This window comes from Orbicella franksi, chromosome 7 (genome assembly GCF_964199315.1).
Source record: "Orbicella franksi chromosome 7, jaOrbFran1.1, whole genome shotgun sequence".
Taxonomy (NCBI): domain Eukaryota; kingdom Metazoa; phylum Cnidaria; class Anthozoa; order Scleractinia; family Merulinidae; genus Orbicella; species Orbicella franksi.
Window position 1 is genome coordinate 16,948,126 of NC_138151.1, and position 24,494 is coordinate 16,972,619.

The window sequence follows — 24,494 nt, forward strand, 5'->3', positions numbered from 1 at the left end:
ACACAGAGAAACGTGACGTAAACACAGGGACAGTGTGTAGTGAAAGGAGAAACAGCGCAGTATGTGTATAAGGGACATTTATTTTTGCCAGTATCATGCTGGTGGTTTTGTTCAGTTGATATTTTTTCATTACAAATGATAATCATATGAAAAAAAACCGACCAGTATGTATGGGTTATTGACCAAGTGTGAGGTCAAGATGGCTGGATATTGGCCAAGTTCTTTTTTTGCGTGTTTATGGACCGAGACGGAGTCGAGGTCCATAAACTCGCAAAAAAATCAGCCAGCCATCTTGGCAGAACAAGCTTGGTCAATAAAGGATTTATTATATGGCTTTCGGGAAAATGTTTTTGCGGGACACGGCGGGTAGTCCCGAGCGGGCAAGATAGCTCTATATAGCTCCATATGGCAATCTTGCCCGCTCGGGTAGTAATAATAATTTAATAATTTATTGATTTATAGTGCGCTTTTTAACATACCAGGTGATCAAAAGCGCATTACAACAATAAATAACCTAAAACTATACAAGTATTAAAAATCTACAATGAAATTAAAAAAAAAAAAAAAAAAAAACACTACTTCATTTATTATATATACATATTTAAGAAATATTAGTCAATCACAGGGCAGGATTTGATTCATCTTGCCTGCTCACGGAGCTAGCCATATGATAAATACACATATATACTTAGCATCCAGTCCCCTGCGGACGCTCTGTTAGCCCAGTTTGGAGTACAAATTTGATTTACAAGGCTTAACAGGAAAGTCCCATTTTAGCAGTGCGTTGTAGAACAACTCACATGCTATTTGTAGCCAGTGGTAGCTGAACGCGCAAGCTGAGGTCGAGGATAAGTCCATAATAGTCGAGTGAGGCAAGCTATAGCCCGGGGGGACAAAAATATAAAAAGGACGGGGGTGCTTGTCGTACCTTTTAGGGGTGAAAAAAGCGATTTTGGTTTCTCATAGGGTTTTTAGCCTCAAAAGATCCACAGCGAGAGTTTTTGCGGTACCTTTTAGGGTAATGAGCCAAAAAAAAAGATATGCCAGGAGACATTTTAAAAACAACTTTGGAAATTATTCGATGTAACCGTCTTTATGGCAATAATAAAAATCATGAAAGTGTCAGCTAATTTATTGTTTTAGAATTGGTACCTCTTACTGTTAGGGGTGAAATCAAATCAGGCCACGCCCACAAAACAGGATCTTAGTGCCCCTTAGGGGTTATTTTCAAAATGTTCCATAAGCACCCCCGTCCTTTTTATATGGGAGCCCCCGTCTCCGCCCCGGGGTTAAGGACAAGTTAAATCAGTTCACAGCTAAATACGCCTAGGCAATATAATGAGTCAACGGATGGCAAGGGAAGTGAAGTCTATCCTCATTGTCAATTAACCATCGTGTTTTGCTTCTGCAGTTTCAGGAGATGAAGCTTCCTTGATGGCTATCAATTTATCCACCCGCCACATTTCGCGCACCCGATAACCTCTGTAATGGGCTTGGATGGTCGTCGCTGCCTCGTTCTTTTGTCTAAGCTGTTTGCGAGTGTAATAACCACGGTAGCTTGATTGGATTTTGGTCGCAGCCTCGTCTTTATCTGTTACTGTGGAATCATTTGCTTTCTGTTTCTCGTCGCCTTGTTGATTTGCTACGCTGCCATCTTTGAGAGATGAGTCGATTTGGTTGTCATCGATCCCTCGCTCAGCTGGAGAGTTACTTTTCAGGTCAACGTGAATTGCATTCCTGGTTTGATGTCCTCTAAGTGCGGATTGTATTGTAACAGCAGCTGCTTCTTCTTCTTCATTTGTGGCAACATCCTTTCTATCCTCGTCCAGTGGTTTGGTCGAATAGTTATCTTGCATTCCTTTTATAACAGCATAGCCTCGATAACCAGCCTGGATTGTTGTCGCAGTTTCGTTTGGCGCTTTTAAATCCTTACGAGTGTAGTTACCACGGTAACCAGCTTGTATGCTAGTGGCAGCCGCGTGTTCTTCCCCGCCGTACTCTTTCCCGCCAAAACTACCAGCAGTGTTATACGGGAGTTCTCCCTTTCCGAGGTTTTCGTTGTTCTCAGTCTTTTCTGCAGAGGTTTCTGCCTCTTGTCTTGCTTTGTGCCCACGGAACGTTGCTTGAATTTTAGTGGCCGCTTTGTCAAGTTCCTCTCTCTTACCTCCCAAAGGCTCGTATCTGTAATATCCATCGATCTGCGACCCCAGCAGGCAATCATCTTCCCCTCTCTCTGTGCAAAGAAAGGAAACGTTCGTGAAGGGCTGACAAATATCCAATTACTGATGTTTTCATTTGAAACTCACTACAACCGTGGCCCCAGGGATTTTCTTTCGTCTTTTTCCTACTGACGCCAACATCATGCTTACATTTGATTAGAAAATCGAAAAGATGAATTCTTTAGAGCTATGAGGTTTTTCGGAAGGACGGCCATTTGTCATGAAAATCACCGGCTTCTGCTGGCCGATGAACTATACTGGTTTTCATACACCGTTTTAGAGAATCGGTCAGATTTTTCTTTCAGAATGACTCAGAAACCCAGGAAAAGGGACTATAAGGAATTAAAATTCAAAGCATTTCGGGGGAGGGGAGGGGGGGGGGGTGGAATGGTCCGAGTCCCCGCTATAGAAGCTTGTGCCTTCGGGTCTCGTTGTTTCGGAAATCGGCCGCCACTATTGATCGCTATTTATTCTAGGTTTAAGATCGGATGAGCACGATTTCATTATGTACACTCTTTCTTTATATGTAAGAACCTTTTTTATAAGAACGTTGAGGCTGAGATTAACCAAAATTAAAAAAAAAACGTATTAAGAACATTCCTCAGGCTGAGAGTCGATTAAGAACGTTTTTATTTTGCAAATCTGTATGTATTAAATGACAAGCATAAAATGGAGGTAACAAAAATGCAAAATTAACCCAAATACTTAAGGGCATGTTTTGTATAATATTAACAATGGCTTTCTTATTGCACGACCCACATCTCGGTTTGTAATAATCAGCAGTTCTTATTTAAAACTGTTTCAAAATAACTTTCACACCATCAAAGTCATCAGGTGATACAAAGTATGGAGTATTATCAAGGTTGTTGACCTTGTACACCATGTAAATTTAAGAACTTCTTAAGAATGTTTTCAGCCTCAAATCGCAAAAAATACAAGGACGTTCAGCCTCAGCTGAAAAATTAGACGTTCTTATATCAGTAAAAAAGAGTGTAGCTAATAGGCAAACAAAATTACGTGGTAATCAACGGAATATAGCTTTTCAGGTCTACTTATTCAATCTAGATCGTAAATGCTTAATTTTATGACCATTGTAACAAACTATTCCAAAAACTTACGGTGATTTTCTTTATCATTTGCCATAAATTTACTGGCAAATTAAAATATATTAACCTAACTTCTAAGAGAAAATAACTTACAGCAACAACTTTACCGATTCCCAGTAATTCTAACAATCAAGCCTAGCTTTATAGATCCAAGAGAACTCACTTAGTTACACAGAGCCCAAATTGTTATTTAGGTAAAAAAAAAATTGCTCAACTAATGAAAAATACATTTTGTGAATAAAGAAAAGCCATTTTAAAACTACAGGTGCAGACAGGAGCCATAATCGGGGACGGAGACCGTAAGTGTTGGGATCCGCGCGCACCTTTGATATGGGACAATTTTTCTATTTTTAGAACAAATTGCGCCATCCTGACGTCATATATCCGCGCGGATCCACGCACATGTCGGGACTCTCGTGTGGATGTCGTCACGTTGCGTGATCAAATGGTGAGAGTTGCGAGATTCTCTTGCAGATTTTTCACAGCGATGGCAGGGAATAAGGCAGGGAATAAGAACCAGGGCTCTTTTATGTAGTTTTATGCTCTGAGCTAACGGAAAAGGTGAGTTTTTTAGGGTCGAAAACAAAACTTCAATTTCGCGCTGTGAATGAATAATATCTGCTCGCGCTAGTTGATTTTGCGTTTGTTCTGTAAAGAAAAGTTATGCAAGAAAACTCTTTACTCTGGTATCGAGTTAATTTGTGAGTTTCCCAAACAGTGCTTAATCATGACCAAACTCTGTTTTTGATAGTTTCTTCTTGTTTAACTGTTTGTTTGGCGAGTTTGCAAAAGTTTTTAAAGGAAAGTCAATAATTGAACTCGACACGGCAGAAATGCGACGTATGAACTGGGCCTGACGCGTACATAGCATAGTGCAGCGCTTGCACTTTCAAATCCGAGTCGGTGTTTTCAATTGTCAACGAATCTTGACAAAGATTTCTTTCGTTGTCTTTTGTGCTAAGGTGCTGCAATAATTTTCACCAACGCCAAAAAGCTACTAACATCATGTGTATTTCTTTAACATGGTGAAATTTTATACTGCGAAAATAAAATAGACAGAGAGTTTTGATAACTGACAACCAACGAAATCGAAATCTTTATTCGAGTTGATTAAAGAAAGCGTCATCGAAACTTTGCTGATTATTTCTGCTGTATTCACATATTGTCGGCTAACCTTTTTATATGTTCTCAAATATTTATCAACCTTAAACGTATTTAAAAACTAGCGATATTATGTGAGTTCGATGTACGTTTTCACACGAAAGTGTGGAAGTCGACTGTACAAAACACGCATCGGCGGGCGCTCTTATTCATCGACAACAGACAGTTTATTGGATTTTTAATTCACACAAACAAAACTGAGCAGCATCTACAGACATAAACGTTATTGTCACTTATTGGGCCTTGATAAAACAACAAGCGTTGCTTACAATTCAGGCGAAACTCAAACTTGCGATTATCGTTGTTTTACTCTTCGGTCGAGATAGACTCCAGCTCTGGCGAAATCGTCGCAAGCGTGTGGCAAGAGGAGGGAGACTTTGAAGTCCTAAAACGGTACTATATCCAAATATACCCAGCTGGTTTTTTTGCTGTGTTATGGAAAAGCTGTTAATCTTTGACATATGTGAAACTTAGAGTGGAGTAACGTGGAGCTCTTGTAAAAGAAGCAGTGGAACACAACTTGGTCAGTGATATATATAAAGCGGGACATAATTAAATTCGAAACTGTCTTACTTCACTCAAACTGGAGCAGCCTACGACGAAAATACTGAAGCAAAATTCCAATAGACATGAACGTATTGATTTGTGGGCCAAAAGCGTCAAACATTTCGGAAATTTCGGACGCCATTTCCCCGCGCTACATCCGCAAAAGTGCTCGTAGTATGTCCGCGCGTGTGCCGCACGGGATGGCGCAATTTGTTCTAAAAATAGAAAAATTGTCCCATATCATAGAGACAGCCCCAATACTAGAAATAGCGCGCTTACCGTCTCCGTCCCCGATTATGGCTCCCGGTGCAGGTTCGCGCTACAGGGTGCTTGTGATAAGCCGCTTTATAAAATGCGAAAGGCAGAACATGTCGCCGAGTTTTCTCTTTCATTTTCAAGGTCTTGGTTATTCGTTTTAAAATGTAATAAGCTTTATTCCAGTGTCGTAGAGTTGCGGTCGAACAATCGAGTAAAATCTCAGTAATAATTCAGTTTCATCTCTCGCAGATTGGCAACATACACTCAAAAAAAAAAAAAATAATAATAATAAAAACATCCGTAGCTTCGCCCCAGCAACAAAGAAGACAGTGATTGACAATTTTTCTTGTTTTTTTGGAACTTTTTAAACGGCGCGGCCATGGGTCCAGCGCGGTTCTTGGTTTACACGGGGTTTATCAGTTTACGCTAACTGAAAAAGGCGTTACGTCAGCCGTGGAATGCGCTGACGTTGCAGCTTTCACTTTCGCTACGTGACAAATAAGATCGTGTTTACTTTGCAAGTTGATTTTGCCAGAAGCGACGGCATTGATTTATTTGCAATTTTGCGAGTATTTTTTGTGGGTTAAGGCAAATGAAGTGAATTCTTTGGGTGTTTCCTCGCAGCGAGTTTAGAGGTCGGAAGGAAAATTAAATGTTTGCAAGCCAAACAGAGAACGTGTCAGAACATGCAAGGATTACGTCATTGGTAGGGAAATAACCACCGTACTAAAGATAGCCGTGGATAACGTAGTTCTTGAATTCTGTGACTCGTGTGACTACTCTGCTAGCCCTTTACTCGCTGAAAAACCAATTAAATTTAATCATGACTTTTATTTTATTATTGTGTGAAGGTGAATTAATCAACATGACACGAACGTGGGACAAAGAAAAATTCTGAGTCCCCGACAGGAATCAAACCCATGACCTCCCGACCACCGGGCGCTCTACCCACTGAGCTACGAGAACTCATGGAGAGCAAGGTCATTTAACCCACGCTCATGTCATGTTGATTAATTCACCTTCACATTTCATTACCGGGTTTAAAATTCACCATCTTTATTAACTTATCAGTTTTAGTATTGTAGCGTTCGTACCGTTCATGCTCACACATATCCCGAAGAAACTTCCAGATTAAGACCATTACGTCATCGGAGATTTCACAATGGCTACGACTGATGGTGCAATAGTACAGTTTGTGTTGATCAAGCGATGTGGTGTCTACGGTAATCAATGAATCATCAAGGACTGATTTGGAATGTGCACTGCATTGCGACTGTAGTGCTAAGAAAACAGTTAAATTTTAAAAGCGCGGTTCTAAGATCTAAAAGATCTTCTTGTTTTTTTCGTTTTGTTGGTGACCGGACCCAAACTTCCTCTCGGCCAAATTTTGAATCACGCAACCTGTGATGTTTATTCGCCAAAAGCTGTTGAAACATTAATACCCGGACAATTTACTGATGTTGGTTTTTTTGTTGTGGGTAAAATATATTTTCTTTTGATTTTATCGAAGCGTTGGGTTTGAAGGGAATAATAAATACGCTAAAAAGGTATTACGTCAGCCATGGAATGCGCTGTCGTTGCATCTTTTACTTTTGCTACGTGACAAATAAGATCGTGTTTACTTTGCAAGTCTATTTCGCTGGAGCGACAGTCCTTTTAGTTTTCCGAGTATTTTTCGTATTTTTAGACGAGAGAAGTTAATTGTCGTGCTGTTTTATTGAAGCGAGTTCAAAGATCGGAAGTAAAATTAAATACTTGCAAGCCAAGCAAAGAACATGTCAGAACGTGCAAGGATTACGTCATTGGTAGGGAAATAACCACCGTACTAAAGATAGCCGTGGATAACGTAATTGTTGAATTGCGACTCGTGTGACTACTTTGCTAGCCCTTTACTCATGGAAAAAACCAATTAAATTTAATCATGACTTTTAAAAAAGAAAGCCGTAGTTAATAGTGTTATTATCGTAGCGCTCGTATCGTTCATGCCCATACATATCCCGAAGAAAGTTCCAAATTAAGGCCATTACGTCATCGGAGATTTCACAACGGCTACGACTGATGGTGCAATAATACAGTTTGTGTTGATCAAGTGATGTGGTGTCTACAGTTATCAATGAAAGAAGAAGAAAAGAAAAAAAAAAACAGTTGAATTTTAAAAGCGCGGTTATAAGATCTAAAAGATCTTCTTGATAATTTACCAGGGAACAGACAGCGTTCATCGTATTTTAACCCGTAGTAAGAGTCGTTTAATCGACAAAGTCACGGTCACCCCAAAATGCAGACCGTGCAGACTGCAGACTGTACAGACTGTGCAGACTGTGCAGACTGAGTATTTTTTTTCTGACACTTGACTCACTTTTTTCGCTTCTAGTGACAAAATAGTGTTCAATATGTCCTAATGTTTGTTATTTATCCACAGGCGGCACAAACTCAACATCTGACTGTTGATTAACGCGTTTAATAAACTAGTTCTATGGGAAATTCCCTTTACTGGTCCTCAATATACTAAAATCAAGCTTTAAAATAAACTTACACACATTCTGGGCACAAATTGCGTCAATTTTTGACGGGTTTGTGGTTTTATTTATTTTGTCTAATTTGTTGTTGTTGTTGTTGTTGTTGTGTTTTTTGTTGTCGATTTTGTTAGTCCTCGCTCTCCTCTTAACTGATTCAAACAAGGACGGTGACTCTAAGCGACCTTGTCCCACAAATCGCTTTTGCTTCACAAAGTACAGAATCGCCATTTGACTAGGAGTATTCCCTCTTTCGCTTAGTTGAGTGTGACCGTAAGTAAACCAGGAGAAAAAAATGCTCGCATGAAATTTTTTCCTCGACGTTTTCTTATGTGTCACGCACGATGGACTAAGCGGACGAGGGACCACTCGTAGTCTAAATCGCCATAAAAACACAACTGCCATAAGGACAGATAAATTAACCATCGCATCAACTCATCGCGGCAACCGTACTGCGCTGAGAATTTCAAATGCTATTCGGTTTTCTGTGATCTTTCCATGCGCCAGGCTTTTTTGGCGTGATCGCAGTCACACTCCAACAGCCATTTGGAATTACATTTTGTACACCAAGAGTAGAAAATGCACATGTTACGTGTGACATTATAATACAAGCGATGCTTATTTCTACATTTTAAAATAGCTTTACTTAAGCATATTTAGTACTTAAGGGAGTTTTCCTTTCAAAATCTGTAGCCACCGAGTTTGCGCGGCCTGTGGATAACAAAGGGCGCTTACCATTCGACCAAAAATTCCAAAATTTTCGAAACGGGGTCAAATGGTATGGAAATTTCCTAGAAAAAGTTCCAGAAAATCTGGAAATTGTCGAATTTCCGAAAAGCGAATCATTCAACCGAAAATTCAGGAAATTCCGGGATGAAAATCAAATGGAACGGAAATTTCCAGGAAAAAGTTTTCGAAAATTTGGGTATACCTCAAGAGGTTGTCCTCTTTCTTCGGAAATTATGCAAATTCGCAATTTTCTATTCAGCGCTAGTTCTTTTGGCCGCGATCACCACGATCATCCCAGACAAAGATGACGGCGACGTGTATTCGAAAATGGATTAATATTTTACTTGCCACTTGTCGGTCGATAAATACTAACTTAAATTCGTCAAGAAAGCGTTAAATTCCAACAAAAATAAAGCCTCGTGTGTACTTGTTTGTTTTGTATAGGTTGGCTAACAAATATACGAAGACTTATATCTCGTGCAGAGCCATAATATTTGTACGACTCATTAAACCCTTTGTTTTGCGACGTTTTCGCTGCGTTGTGGTTGGTATAAGGTCCTTGCTGTCGTGGTCTATAAAAGGTCACTGTGGCGACGTATCAGTGCTCTGTATGCTTCTATATCTGCTATTTAAACCTCGAAATCTTTGAAAAATTTGAAGCGAACGAAAGTGTGAGGGCGCTTTCCACTCTGGTACAGCCACCGGAAAAGTCTGTTCCATTCGCCCTAGCCATTTCCGGAAACTCGTACCGGAATTTTTGGGTCGAATGGCAAGCGCCCAAACACTCCGATATATAATTGAACAGAACCAAAAAATATACGAGTTAAAAGTAAATTCAAAAACGAGAATAAAAAAAAAAAGTACTCAGTCTGCACAGTCTGCATGATCTGCACGGTCTGCGGTCTGTAGTCTGCAGTCTGCAGTGGTCTGCGTTTTGGGTTGACCGACAAGGTCACCGTATGTTTAATTTATAATCCCAATTCTTAATAACAGAGTTCACGCCGTTTAGATCTTTAGGTATCTTTAGCACGCAGCATTTTGTTTGCCAAAATGTTGTTAATGTTTGTCAATTCTTCGCGACCCTTCTCTTTACAAACTCATTTCAAACGCTCTTTGAGATTAAACAGACATAAAGCCATATTTAGCAACAATGGGTCACAGAAGGATATATAAATTTGGGCTTCCCAAAAACTTGTGTTCAGTATACAAAACGGTACTTACGATACACAAGACGGTACCGTAGACGGTATTTTAAAAGGAAACGGGCAAGTTGAAACAATATTGACTTGTTAAAGAGGCCAATATCGGCATGTTTGAGTAACTGTGTTGGTGTTTTAAGAAAACCTTACAGTGTCTGAAGCGTTTCGAAGGTGTTTTTTCTACCTTTACCCAAAACTTGTCAACGATGCGACTGTAAATACATGCGGATCTTTGTCCGATCCCGTATGAAAAGAGAACGTGTTGGTAACAAATATTTAACACTGTAGAAAACATTTGACTCACTAACCTTGACGCTCTTTTAACTTCGCGTCGAAATACTCTGCGGCAAGTTTGTAAATGTCGGCTGGATTCGAACGCAAAATTGCCACAGTTAGGTCTTCAAGCAAGTTTCTAAATCCACTGGGAACTGTCAACCTTTTGCGGAAGGTCTCTTGAGGTGCTTCCTCTGTCTCCATTCCACGAGGATCCGACTAATCATGTATCCACTGGCTTTTTGATGATGATCTTAGCTTTAGTCTGGCAAATTATCGCCTACATTCACGGTCACTCTGGTAACAGAGTTCCCTGCTAGCAGAGGCTCTTTTCCTGGTGTTCGCAGCGGACACCAAGAAAAGAGCCTCTGCTAGCAGGGAAGTAACATGTATTCAATAGCAGAGAAGTATACATGTATTCAATTTCATTATTTACAGTGATGTTGCTATTGAAAGCGCTCAGAAACCCTGATCCAGCGTGAGAGCAGGGTTTGGAAAGTTTTCCCCATCTCAGGCCCCCTATCTCAGATCCCCCATTTCAGGTCCCCATCTCAAGCCACCATCTCAGGCCCCCCATCTCAGACCCTTCACCTCACACCCCCCATCTCAGACCCTCCACCTTAGACCCTCAATCTCAGGCCCCCTATGCTTGACGTTCAACCCTCTTCTCAGTCCCCTCTCCCCTTCTTCTTACTCATATCGAGACGCTAAGTCAGGCCCACAATAACAGAGAATTTAGAAGGGAGACAAGCATATCAGAATCTCGAACATCCGAACGAAGAATATTAAAAAGGTCGCGCTATTCGGATAGCAAGATATCACCGAGCTGCCTCGCGTTTCATATTAAGAAAACCTACAACATCCCCGTGCATAGAAAACACATGTAGTAATTCGAACCCGCAAACACAATGCAAGTCTAGAATATCACGCCCCGAACACAAAACTCTCATACGATATTATAGTACTGATAATAAAATATTTGGCCCAGAATATGGCGTATCAGGCCCCTAGCCTTCTGAGCGCAAGGCTTCAACATATAACATATGTATGAGTTCAGCGTGAGACTAACGTATAAGTCGCAGAGGATGAACCTCGCCCTTTCTCGACGGAGATAGAACTTATAACTTCCCAAACATGAAACAAACGATATTAGATATCAGACTCCACAATTTTCGCGTGAGACTTTAGTATTAAACCCGAAAAAGGCGACATTTTTAGGCATTCGAACGTTTGATAGGTGATTTCAAACTTGGATCTTTCGACAAGATGTGATGTGTGTCACAGTTAGGCGCGAAACTACAACATCAGGCCTTGAGCATCCACATCCGATACCGCACTTTAATAAGATAGTACTATCTCAGACCCCACGCTTTTCGTGCGAGATTACAATATCAGGCCCCGACAATGTCAGACCCCACGTTTTTCGCGCGAGACTGCAATATCAGGCCCCGAACATGACACCTACAATCTCAGACGCCACGCTTTTCGTGCGAGACTACAATATCAGGCCCCGACAACGGCAGACCCCACGTATTTCGCGCGAGACTATATTATCAGGCCCAGAACATGACTCAGACCCCACGCTTTTTGTTCGAGATTACAATATCAGGCCCCGACAAAGTCAGACCCCACGCTTTTCGTGCGAGACTAAGATAATGATCAGAAACCCTCGAACCTTCGCTTCCCGGCCAAAGTTTCATTTTTCGGGCAATCTCTCAGCCGCGCACATATATGAGCCGACATACCAGCCGTCTGAAGGGGTTTATTTAACAAAAAACATGAAGACCACGAAGCATGATACATCAGAGCCCACATCGCAGAGGGAACACTGTCAAGGTTGTCAACAAAAATGCAACGATTCAAAACTGCAGTGTCCGGGATGTGACCGACTGTACAAAGACATGCCGGGCTTCAGAGGGTCGGGAAAAGGCGGTGCGTTGGCGTTCTATTCCTACGACGGAGACGCAAGACACCCAGGTTACTGTACACAGTATTGTGCGAGCAGGTACGGCAATTATTGGGATCCCCTCGAGAGTAACTGGGAACAACCGCATGAAGTTGAATGAGGATGAACAGCCGAATGAGGCTATTAACTGAAAGGAACACAAGAGATTTTAGTATTTAAGCGAGACTCGTGAACTTGTTATACACCGATTTTTTTTTTTTTTTTCAATAAAAGAGGTTCAATAAACTGGCAATTCGTTTATCATTCCGATTAGGTCTTCCTGTAAGCTTATTTCTGGGGTTATTTCTATAACTGAGGTATATTTAGCAACTTTAACTACGTCCTTGTAATTTACAGTAGATAAGTGAAGTATAAGCAAATGGTTTGTCCCTGTGAGGGAATTAGAATTTGTTACAATTTCTCAGGCTTTGTATGCAATGTTTTGATTAAGGAGAGGCCAAACGTGAAACTTCATTTTAAAATTTCAGTCAATGACTTGTATTTACATGTATGTGGAATAAATTGGTCATTTAATTGGAGTCCATACCCTCTGGTTGCAAGTAGACGACTTATTTGCACCTATACGACATCGCTTTAATGTACCGAAGCTTTTCTATGCAATAAGGTAGACCGACGAGAAGTGTATAACATGTTTATAAAGATCAAGCGTAAGGTGATTTTATAGCATTTCTTTATTGGGATATTTGTATAATTTCAGACCCGAAATTTTTATAGTTATATTCATCGACTGCACTGGAAGGCATCTTTCACTATTTTCAAAAATCGGTTTAATTAAACGAGTAATACAGTATGCGAGTGTGAGAATTGCGTGACTACATGAAGCATTGGATAATAACTTCTGAGAAGGACATGATACCAATCTGTCACCGAAGTATTTTGAGGTCAACAAAAATTTCAAGACGCTGGTTGCGTGACTTGAAACAAAGTGATACATACAATTATTTTAGAACGTTTTGGGACCGATGCTTGCTTCAAAAATATATTTTAAAAGCATTTATAATTTTTATATTTCCTAAAAAATAGTGCCAGATTACGGGTAGGAAGAAACGCGATGCTGTAAAGTCTATAGGCTAGGAAGTAGCAACAATGGCGACTTTCTCTTCCAGTGAACTTGCAGTTTGTTATTCGTAATAGCCATATTTCATAATAATTTCAATACACTACTGAAGAATTACTGTATTACTTGGCACAACAGTTAACATAAAGTTAAACCCGACACATAAAACAGTCAAACCCGACTGATACGATCGGGCCAGTCTGATATGGTACGTTGGGGTCTGATATGGTAAATTGGGGTCTCGTATTGTATGTTGGGGTCTGATATGGGGGCCTGATATGGTAAGCCACGTTCCAGCTCTAGTAGAAACTAAAAGCAGCACTCTGCATATTGAAGTTTCCTTCGCGTTTCTTCTAGCTATCGGAGATTTCAGGGAGCTGTACAAAGAAACAAAGAAACGATAAACGACAACAAACTGCCATTACAGCGGCTTTTGTGAGAAATAATGCCGCTTGATCTTTATGAAGGTGTTATACACTTCTCGTCGGTCTACCTTATTGCATAGGAAGGCTTCGGTACATTAAACGAGTAATATGCGAGTGTGAGAACTGCGTGACTGCATGAAGTAATCGGATAATAACTTCTGAGAAGGACATGATACCAATCTGTCATCGAAGTCTGCTGATAAACAAAGGGGATTTTGAGGTCGACAAAAATTTCAAAGACGCTGGTTGCGTGACTTGAAACTAAGTGATACATATAACTATCTTAGAGCGTTTTGGGACCGATGCTAGCTTCAAAAATATATTTTCAAAGTATGTTTCATTTATATATTTCCTAAACAATAGTGCCAGAATACGGTAAGAAGAAGTCTATAGGCTGGAAAAGAAGTAGCAACAATGGCGACTTTCTCTTCCGGATGAACTTGCACTTTGTTATTGAGTTATTTTTTTGTAAAAAAAAAAACCTCTTAGTCGGCGCGTCGGGTATGTTATGGACGGGTCAATGGGTGAGTGAGTGAGTGAGTGAGTGAGTGAGTGAGTGAGTGAGTGAGTGAGTGAGTGAGTGAGTGAGTGAGTGAGTGAGTGAGTGAGTGAGTGAGTGAGTGAGTGAGTGAGTGAGTGAGTGAGTGAGTGGGTGAGTGAGTGAGTGAGTGAGTGAGTGAGAGATGTATGTATGTCACACCAATCAGATTGGATCTACTATAAACAGCCAATCAAATTTCTTGTTGTAAAGGTAAATGGTATGTGACAAGATTTGATCCCGATAGAGTTCAGGACGGCCATATTTATTCTTCTATGAAAGAGGAGGAAGTATTCATATATTGGGTTTACTTCGACATTTTCTGTGGTTTAGGCTGAGGATTTTAGTTAAATGAACGAGATGAGCCTTGAGGTTTGAAACAGTTCGTGAGTTAGTAGTATGGAAATGCAACGAGATATTTTTATTTTTAGTTACAAAGGTAACTTGATACTTTTGTTTTTCACAAGGAGTAAATTCAATTAGAGGTCACGAATCGTCGCGTCTAGTTCTTCGGACATGTTTTAGAGGGGACGAGACTTTAGATTTGAAACAGTTCTAACGTTCACAATAGTAAGTGCGGGTAACAATTGTTTTGTTCTTGTTGCATGCAAATATAACGAGACATTTTTGTTTTTTAGTTACAAAGTGTAATTTGACACTCTTGTTTTTCATAAGGGAGTAAATTCAATTAGAGCGGACGAATCGTCACCATTCCTTCCCACGAGATGTTTGCTATCTTTAGTAACAAATGGTAACTTAACACTTTTGTTTTTTATATGGGAGTAAATTTAATTAGAGCTGACAAGTTATCGGCTATTGTTTCCAGGATATTAAACAAAAAAGAAGGTTTCGTTTCTGGACGGTTTTTCAGCGTCTCTGCAGTAGCAGTTTAATAGTTTTATTTGATGACATTCATTGCAGTCCGATATTTTTAAAGGTAAAAAGTATGAGAACTGTTCAAATGTTCTTTGAAGACTGCGTGGCACCAAGTTAAAGTGTATTTAATTAAATCAGACTTTCAACGTGTCAGAAGTTTTTTTTCTCTTTCTTTCTATTTTCGGTGAAGTTGTGTTGTGTTGTGTTGTGTAAAAAGGTAAACTTACGACTTGTATAAAATGCGAAAAAGTCTCTAAATTAACTTGAGTATTTTTGAGCAAACATTTCTCTTGGGGGTTGGAAGGGTTATGTGATCGGTGAGCGAGGGAGTTATGCATGTGCGCGTGTCACACCAATCACAGTGCGGGTTGTATCAAAGAGCGAATCAAATTGCTTGTTGGAAAATAAGATGGTATCTACATTAATCTGGAGACGTGTCAGATTACTGTAGTTTGTTCAGTCAAACATTTTATGGCTTACTATTTAGCTATCTTACCATGACCGATGTAACATCGCAACCAGAAAAACTTGTCAAATTAACCAAATCATTACTGTACCATGAATGCCTCTATCTCCAAAACTTCACAGAAAAAAATAACTCTTGCACGCCTTGCGTGCTTATGTTTTGTAATAGCCATATTTCATGATAATTTCAATACGCTACTGAAGAATTACTGTATTTAATTACTTGGCACAACAATTAACATAAAACAGTTAAACCCGACTGATATGATCGGGCTCTGATATGGTAGGTCGGGGTCTCATATTGTAAGTTGGGGTCTGATATGGGGGGCCTGATATGGTGGGTCACGTTCCAACTCTAATAATACACATGAAAAAATTACGCGATTCTGATTGGCTGAGAGCCGTGCAGTTCAAGTGTAACACCAGTGCAAAAAGTGTAACACCGGTGCAAAAAATGTAACCCCAGAGCAAATTACACATCGTAATTCTGAATTATGATTGGCTGAAAGACAATAGGAAATTTTCGAAGACAATGATATTACGTAAAATGAGGCCGAAAATTTTGGGCGGAAACTTTGAAAAAAGTTTTCTCGAATGAGAAAACATGTCTTCAAGAAAGGTCTTCCGGCACTTCCTCTACGCAATTTTTTTTTCATGTTTATATTATTAATAAGTAATCATACGGTTTTTCTAGTTCAATTTGGAATTAATTTGCACTTGTAAGTTTTTCAAAAAGCTGAAATTGCACCAAAAATGAATAATGTATAGCTTCTGCAACCTGCTTTTATCTTTGCCCTGACATGTCCCGGGTGTGATTTATCCACAAATATGTATCAATTTATTTTATTAAGAATTGTCACGCCAGCTTACTTCTTGATGCGTGACGGCTTTGCACGCCAAAGAGACAATTTTAATTGTCTCGTGTTAAAACAGGGCTTCAACGAGAATGTGAGGAACAGAGAAGAAATACTTGGAGCTCACTTTGTATTTCATCGTCTGTTTATTCTGTTATTATTATGTTGTTTTAAAATTCTTATTTTGTTAAAAGGTTGTAGTATACTCATACTCGGGCACTGACTATCTCTTGAACGCACTGCGGCAAGGCGGTTCAAGAAGCTCCATGGCGCAAGGGCTTCTGGGATAATCACGCCGAAGCCAGTGGTGCAATGGCTTCTGGTATTGCCTTGGTTCCGGGTTCCTAAGCCTTGATTGTTGTCAATCAATCAGCGATTTGTGCAACAGATATACTGGTTTTCACACTACGACTGGAGAAACAGTCTAGCTTAGAATCGCTATCTATTTATGCGCTGACCCAAAAGATCGCAAACATGCCAACGCGCCGAGCTAGTTCCCAGTCTTTTGTAACTGTGTGGTTCCGTAGGATCAACGGCAATAGGTTCCTGTATAAGCTTGTGATAGGAAATATTGTCAATCTTCCTTAAAACGTCAACTTCTTTTTCAGTTTGTGTAAATGACTCTGTCGATGCCATCAATAGCCCATCTCGGCCATTTCGTCAATCTCTGAGTCCTTCTCAGATAACTTATCATATTCATTGTTCACAACCCATGATTGTTTTTCTCCTGAGGCAAACAGTACATAGAATATGGAGCCAAGAAGATAAACCGCTCCGGTTATGAAGAAGACGACCCTCCATTCTAAGGCAGTCTGTTGAAACAAAAAAAAAGACAACTTCTTGAGGGTAACTTACAAAGCTTGTTGTCCGATATAATACTGATAGTGATGGGATGACTGTTGGAGTTTTTAAATTAAACCGGCAGCAATTTAAAAAATGGAAGGAAGATAAGAGAGAGCGAGAGAAAGAGAGAGAGAGAGTGGGAGGAAAAGACGACTGACATTCGTTTGGATTTTGACATCACCGACTTAAGAAACACCGTTTTCATAAATCCAGGCAAGTATACTAACTACGTATAGGTCGTACTGGCGGATGCGGATCCTACTGGTCAACCTTGCACCCAGAACTTAACCATTGAAGTTTCAAGAGGAGAGCGCTGGGAACAAGCCTGTCCACTGGTGATATGATGCCTTTCCTAGATTCTGATCGGGGGTATCATGAAGGTCGTGCTGTGGCTACATGGCGCCCATTTCACAGTACTTACATGACGTTGGACGATAACTCCCGTCAGGGTAGGCGTCAAAATTCCCGCTGTTGTTGCTGCAATGTCTGTTATTCCAAGCAAGACACTGGCGAAAGACGGAGCTATATCAAGATGATTGACAGCGAAGCCGCTGACTGTTAATCCTTGAAGTCCCACTCCCAGAGTGAGAAGTACCACAACAAGGTCAGAGTTAAATGAATAGCTTAATGCTACGAGGAGGAGAGCCGGAACAACAGAACCTAAAGTAAAACAGAAACGAACAAAACATTGAATTAATTCAGCGTGGGATCTGATCGCTGGATTCCGGATCAAGAGGTCCTGGTTAGAGCCCAGCTTGGGATCACGTGCACACTGTTTAATCTTTGGCAAGACATTTTTTTTTTTTACTTTGTCCTTCGCTCTCCACATCAGAGACTAAACTGAATAAGTACCGGCGATTTCTGCGGGAAATCGGGCATTCTATGTGTAATCTGCCTTGGCGGGGACTAACATCCCTAAGAAAACTGAGTAGCAATCTACCAGTCGATTTGTTCTACGGAAATCAGAGTTACAAACCACCCTGGTATTCCGCCTCGTCTCTCGTCTTGAAGGCAGAGTCCTTTCTTTTTTTTTCCTGCTCTACATATGGTGTAGCAGAATTCTAAATCATATGTATCGATGCGTAGTTTCCTTCACTGTGATCAGAGACACACGGAAGTTTCAGACAAATTTTGTTGAAATTTTTGCGTTTTTACGTAAGGACGATAAGCTAACATCACTCTTTTGTAATGATTCGGTTGTTTCTGTCTACACAATTTCTAGGAGCTTGACTTATTTCATTCAAGGCATACAGAAAACTCCAGGGAAATCTTAAAGCTCTGTTTTACCGGTTGTATGGAATATCTTTCTGACTGTTCCTGTTGTAAGATAATGCTTGCGAAGATAGTCCGCTACTATTCCAGAAAGCAACGTTACAAAGAACGTCACCACATAAGGTATAGAGGATGCAATAGATGTCTGTAAAGAAAAATCAATCATCTTTAGCTGTTGAATACAATACCACGATCAACATGTGAATTCTGCTTAACGATCGTCGCATATTTCTTCTATTGATAGCTCTGAGAATTTGGTGTTACATCAGGAAGCAGGGATGAGTGCTCGCCTCCCACCAATGTGGCCCGGGTTTGATTCATCCGGCCCGATGCCATATGTGGGTTGACTTATTGCTGGGTCTCGCCTTGCTCCGAGGGTTTTTCACGGTTTTCCTCCCTCCACAAAAACAGCACTCCAAATTCCAATTCGATTAAGATAGAGGGCCCACATGAAAACCTGCTAATGTTGATGTGGCTTCCTCTCTAAATATTGTCATTTTTTAGGATAATATACAATTTTAATTTCATTTCTAAGAAGTGTCCCTACTTAGTCAGTTTAAGCTAAATTATTTGACACAAGGTTCTATTTTTTTTTACTGATTTACTCCATCTTACCTTTTCGAGACCAAAATCAAAAAGTTGAGTAAAAAATAAAGGAAGCTCTGAAATCATGGTGTATGCTCCCCACGCTTGCGAAAAATGCGCCACAACGATTGCCCACACTGGAAGAGAAGTCAAGATTGATTTCCATGGAATTGGAACATCCTGTAACGAGGTGAGTTATCAATGAATATATGCCATGAATCAATGAGAAGATGGATGGATAGACGGACTGATAGATAAATGAATGAATTTCTGTCTGTCCCCACGGTCTGTCTGATCTGTCTGTTAGTCTTACAGTCTGTTAGCCGAGTCAAGTGGTCTCTCACCCTATTGGTTAGTTGGTTGTCAAGCTATATCCGGTCTGTTAGTCTTTCGGTCTTTCGGATAGACCTTTTGGCCTGTCGCATGGGCCTATCTGTCTGTCTATTTGTCTGTCAGCCTGCCTGTCCTTCTGTTAAACTGTTGGTCTGTCGGTCTGTCCATCTGCCGGTCTGTCAGTTTGTCTGTCTAACAGTCTGCCGGTCGGTCTACCTGTCGGTCTGTCGGTCTGTAGGTCTGTCGGCCTGTCACTCCGCCACTAGATCCTTTTGTATTCATTTGAGATAATTTTGCGATACAAGCCAAGTTTCCCTCCATACCTTTCTCTGTAAATCCCCTGCTAAGCTAAGCTCTATGTACTCTACTTCTTCCTTCGAGATCCATGGTTGCTCTGAAGGTGAATTCCTGACCATTAAAAGCCATGTAAGAGACCAGATGATCCCACTGGTACCTAATGCGGGGTAGATATAAAAAGCATACTGCCCACTTTTACATCTCTCTCGTGTAACCTCGCAGTCATAAAAACAAGCAGCATTTTTTTAACAAATGTCAACAAACGCAGCCGTAGAATTTCTAGTACGACAAAAAATTAAGACAAGCAAAGTGACGCAAAAAATGTTGTGATTGACTTAAACTTTATTAAATTCCACACATGGAAAGTTCTTTTCATATAGATCACGCAGACGAGCCCATAAACAGGTGCGGCCACTTTCTGAGAAGCACAAAGAGCAGTGTCGGAAGTTCTTGACCGACGACGTTTCATTAAATTGAACAAAGCAGCATTTTGTGGCTTGTGCGAAGCGCGAGCTACATGCTAACACCTTCAAAGCAGGTGGAAGGCCGATGTTGATTCCACTATCAACTTGACTCAAAACTCTTGAAACTCAACGATTTTATTACTAAAACTCCTGGGTAAAACTCAGGATAAAACCTCCGATTACAATCGATCGACGACTTCGAAAACCAACTAGGTCACATGGTGTAAGTTATACATACTTAGTCTCCCGGATGTCACGCAATCCCTATAAGACGGTAACAACAACCGATCTAGTGGCAAGCCAGTTTAAAGATGAATTTCTGAAGACAGTATCGCACTTAAATGGCCAAATAGGTTGTCAAGTCTTTCTCATGCTTTCATGTCAAATTCTTGACAAAAAATCCACTAGCACGTAACAATGTTCTTCGCAGAAAAACACTTGCAATGTTACTCTTTTCTCTAAGAAATTAAACCACGTGAGTTTGCACACTTTTGTGATTCAGTTACCAAAGTTGGATACGGTGTAAGGCAAATCTTTCATCTACATGAAAGTAATTTCCCAAGCTTAAGAAAAACAAAACATTATTTGCATCACTTTGCTTTTTTTGATTTTTTGTTGTAAGACATCTATCCAGAAAAGTTTTGTCCAGCGTACTAATTACTGTCTGACGAAAAAAAAAATCCCAAAAGAGTAGAGTAACATCAACAAACCAAAACTCACCAAAAACGTAAAATATACAAGGCCAACCATAGTGGTCCGCAAGGTATCCAGACAGGAACATGGAAATGATAATTCCTGCTACTGCTCCTACAAAAAGAAGACAAAAATGAGCGCCTCCTTCAGAGACTTTGAACTTGTTGGAAGAAAAATCGTCAAACCATCTCACGGTAATGATCGCAAAGACTTTGATATTATGTAGCGTCAGTTATCCTGAAATGCGTTCAGAAACCAAAATATTTTTAAACACTTATTCTACGAGCTCGCGCGTTGGATATGAGATGGTAGTTAGCCAACGAGGCGCGAAGCGCCGAGTTGGCTATAATCATCTCATCTCCAACAAGCGCGAGTGGAATAAGTGCTTTATTAAAAACGCCCCCAAAATATTGAAAACCGCCAAAAATAAAATAAAAATAAAAAGGAACCAAAAAATTACGCGTACGCTTACCAGTTTTGTAGAGCATAATATCATAGCTTATATTCCATGATGGCTAAATAATATGATGACTTAAATAAGTTCTTTTATCTCATGCCTGCCTGGCGTCTACATGCGTAGTCTCGCAATACTCAGGGCGTCTGTTGGCACCAGGCTAGGCCAGGCGACCTTTATAACAAGGTGAGTTCTGTTTCTGGTCTCCATTACCACTTGTTTTTCGAGAAGAACACCGGATCCCATCGATTAATTAACTGCTTACCTGAGGGGTTAAATGTTCCAAGTTTGCTCCTCTCTAAAGGAGGAGCCCATTTACTCCATAGCGCGTGTCCAGCTGGAAATACGGATCCCTTGGGAAAATAGATATTAGAAAGGCAATTGCATACATGCTCTGTGCGTGTGGTATAGATATTCGTATACATGGAATGCATATTTTGATCTTATGGAGAATTATGCACACTGTGCCTTTTTAGTCTGTATTTGGCCCAAACATAGTTAATAGAGGGGAATGGTTATGAAACTCGACAAAGTTCTTTGTTGTGCGGTTTTGTTCTCTTTTTTGGCCTTGACCGTGCACAAAACACAATAGTTGTTTACTGTTGACCGAAGAACTAATCAATAGAAATGTTTTGGTTGCGTTACTATTGCATAGTGTATGAAGGCAAAACAAAAGATTGGACCTTCCAACATAAATCTTGCCATCTTTGTTTGTTCCTTTGATGTTTGCCGGGCTTCATAACCATTCCCCTCTATAAACTATGGCCCAAACAAACCTACTTTTATGACAACGGTAAGAAAATAAAAAGAACAGTGGAGAGAACAGCAATCCTTTTTCATTAAATAACAGATTTTTCATTACCCGCGCGTGCTTTCTTACCTCTGCTAGGCCCATGGCAACTCTCAAAGCAATTAACGTTCCCACGTGCATTCTTGCAGCTAAGGGAGTGAAAAGAGTCAGGGCTCCCATGGCGCCTACCGCCACACCTATCACTGTGGCGCCGCCAAGTTTTCGCGCCAAATATCCCCCTGGCAAATGCGTGAGTAAATATCCATAGTAGAATGCACTAAGAATGAATCCTGAGGACAGAAAGAATAATTTTAGTTGCTGTGACTTTACAAATAACACTAGGCAAAACAGGATGGAGTTTAAGAGAGTTATTTTCCCATATGGGACCTCCAAAAGAAACCACCAGGCTTTTTCACTCTGAAAACGCATCAAATATTTTCCGTTCACACTACGCCAGAACAATTTGAAAACGTAACAATCACTGGCCATTTTGAATTTGTGTCTGAGGAAAACCCAGGCAGGGAAATCACATGACTATCGTGACATCATCGTTTTCGAAAAATGCTCTGTTTTCCGTCCACACTAGCTAAAACTCAAAGCCGGCGTTTTCAAATTCCTCCAACGCGAACAGCGTTTTCAAAAAGCTCCATTTTCGTGACGGATTAGTATGGACGGGACCTAATCTAACATTAAACGGTTGTACAGATGAGCATTAATTATAACACTTGTAGATAATGAATACGGTATACCTTGTGTTGTAGTGCTCCAAGAGAACTCTGCAGATTCCTGCATAAAGTAAAAAGAAGCAAAAGGTCGTAAACAAGAAGGGAAGATACTGACAGAATATGCCCCACTCAGTCATATAAAATGAAAGATAATTTTTTGCCGCTAAGTCTCTCACAAATGTCACAACTGGAGAAGCTGAAAACTAACAAGGAGTGATAATGTAGACTTGTTAAAAGTAAGGGCTTAATTAAATCCTCGACACCGTTTAAATCGTTGACAAACGCTCAGGCCCCAAAGGGTGGCTAGTCGGCACCTTCTCACAGTTTTGTTCTCATGACACAATACATTAATTAAATGATTTACTTGTACTTCTTTTCCATCGCTGATGACAGAGTGATTAGCCACCATCACTGCAAGAGCCACGCTGAGATTTACACGCATGGCATACACATTCGCGAATCCCAACATAAGAAACAGACCAATCATGTAACGCACTGGTAGACAACACCTTGTGTGACATGGGCATGGATTGCCCGATTGTGTCACTTTACTGTCACCTTTTCCAGTTGTGTTTCTGGACTCCATTTCAGGTGGTCTTTGTCTGGATAAAAAACAGCAGTTTGTCTCCGATAGTTTTTCCTATAAAAAAGTTAAATACAATGTTTTGATAATAAAAACTAATAATACAGAATTTCCAAAAACGCTAGTTAAAATGGAAGTTGCAGTCACTGACTCTCTTTTAGTTTTGCTCAAAGTTATCGGAAAAGTAAAAAGAAGATCACAGCTTTGTAACAAAGCGTGCAAACGGCTTGCACCAAATGGCCAAAAATTGGACTTTTTGCACTTTTGCATTTGTTTTTATTTTCAACCCGGACGGACTCAGTGCAGGTCACTCACCCTCATCGTCCCGGCTGGGACATAAGGTCATCCTGGTAAAACTTGAAATACTTTTTTCAGCTGGTAAAAGTGATTTCCCGTCATTTAAAGTTAACCATGAAACGAAACAACGTTTTAATTATTACGTCTATGCTGTTTGGGGGCAAGTTAGAAAGGGAGTTTGCCTCAATCTGATTTTTATATTGAACGTTTTATATCAACTCACTCCAGCTATGGTCAATCAAGGCAAAAGTTTAAATCTCGCCTTAGATGAAACCATTTGTTATACGAGTTTATGGTTATTAGTCTTAATGGGCTAGAGAAAACCAGCCTTAGATAATCGTTATTTTCCTACGGTTCCTATTTAAGCACGATACAGTTCTAAAATGAAGCGGAAAAACTACATAAGCCTACATACACTCTTTTTTATAAGAATACATTTCACAAGAATATCGAGGCTGCAATTTTAAGAATATTTTAAGAATAAACCCAAGGCTAGGATTTTGAAGAGAATATTATTTTGTGTGTTGAAAGTTTGCAAAGAGACAAAACAATTATGTTTTTAACTAATCCGTATAAAATTCTTCCTTTCTGTAAACGGCAAAACTAGCCAAAAAATAACAAACTCAGCACTAGCCGTGTGTTCGATGCTAAGGACATTTCTACAAGAAGTTATATGTGTCAAATTAGGCTTATTGCCTGTTGTCTGGTTCCAAAATTACTTCAACGCATCAGTGTCATGAAGGACAGATAATCTGACGTTTTATCGACATAGTCCACTTTGAATTTTTTTTTGAAATCTAATCTAAGAATATTCACAGGAATATTTTCAGCCTAACATCGGAAGGAAAGTAAGAATAGCCTAGGCCAGAAAACAATATTCTTATAGAAGAAAAGAGTGTTGAGAACTCGCTTTGAGTTTCTCGCACACTATGTACAACATTTCAACATTTCTCTGTTGAAAATGTGGACCTAT

At 40.1% G+C, this 24,494-nt stretch overlaps 2 protein-coding genes across 2 annotated transcripts; both read right to left on the bottom strand.

The window, feature by feature from the left end:
- Positions 1–127: 127 nt before the first annotated feature.
- LOC145493422 (uncharacterized) lies at positions 128–10,208 on the bottom strand. The gene is made up of 2 exons (XM_081472888.1): positions 10,040–10,208; positions 128–2,233 (listed from the first exon to the last, which is right to left on the bottom strand). The coding sequence occupies exons 1-2, from the start codon at positions 10,206–10,208 to the stop codon at positions 1,386–1,388; spliced, it is 1,017 nt and encodes a 338-aa protein (XP_081329014.1). The 3' UTR covers positions 128–1,385.
- Positions 10,209–16,141: 5,933 nt separating this feature from the next.
- On the bottom strand, positions 16,142–24,343 carry LOC145492994 (vesicular glutamate transporter 3-like). The gene is made up of 10 exons (XM_081472397.1): positions 23,006–24,343; positions 22,666–22,702; positions 22,007–22,206; positions 21,392–21,479; positions 20,700–20,786; positions 19,542–19,672; positions 18,916–19,065; positions 18,316–18,445; positions 17,450–17,688; positions 16,142–16,997 (listed from the first exon to the last, which is right to left on the bottom strand). The coding sequence occupies exons 1-10, from the start codon at positions 23,225–23,227 to the stop codon at positions 16,821–16,823; spliced, it is 1,461 nt and encodes a 486-aa protein (XP_081328523.1). The 5' UTR covers positions 23,228–24,343; the 3' UTR covers positions 16,142–16,820.
- Positions 24,344–24,494: the final 151 nt, after the last annotated feature.

Excerpts from the sequence above, each read along its gene's own strand:
- LOC145493422 (XM_081472888.1), bottom strand. The coding sequence starts at position 10,208 with ATGGAGACAGAGGAAGCACCTCAAGAGACCTTCCGCAAAAGGTTGACA. Across the intron at positions 2,234-10,039 it reads GAAGTTAAAAGAGCGTCAAG|AGAGAGGGGAAGATGATTGC; the intron begins GTTAGTGAGTCA and ends TTCTTTGCACAG.
- LOC145492994 (XM_081472397.1), bottom strand. The coding sequence starts at position 23,227 with ATGGAGTCCAGAAACACAACTGGAAAAGGTGACAGTAAAGTGACACAA. Across the intron at positions 21,480-22,006 it reads TTGCCATGGGCCTAGCAGAG|GGATCCGTATTTCCAGCTGG; the intron begins GTAAGAAAGCAC and ends TATTTTCCCAAG. Across the intron at positions 19,673-20,699 it reads TTGTATATTTTACGTTTTTG|GTACCAGTGGGATCATCTGG; the intron begins GTGAGTTTTGGT and ends ACCCCGCATTAG.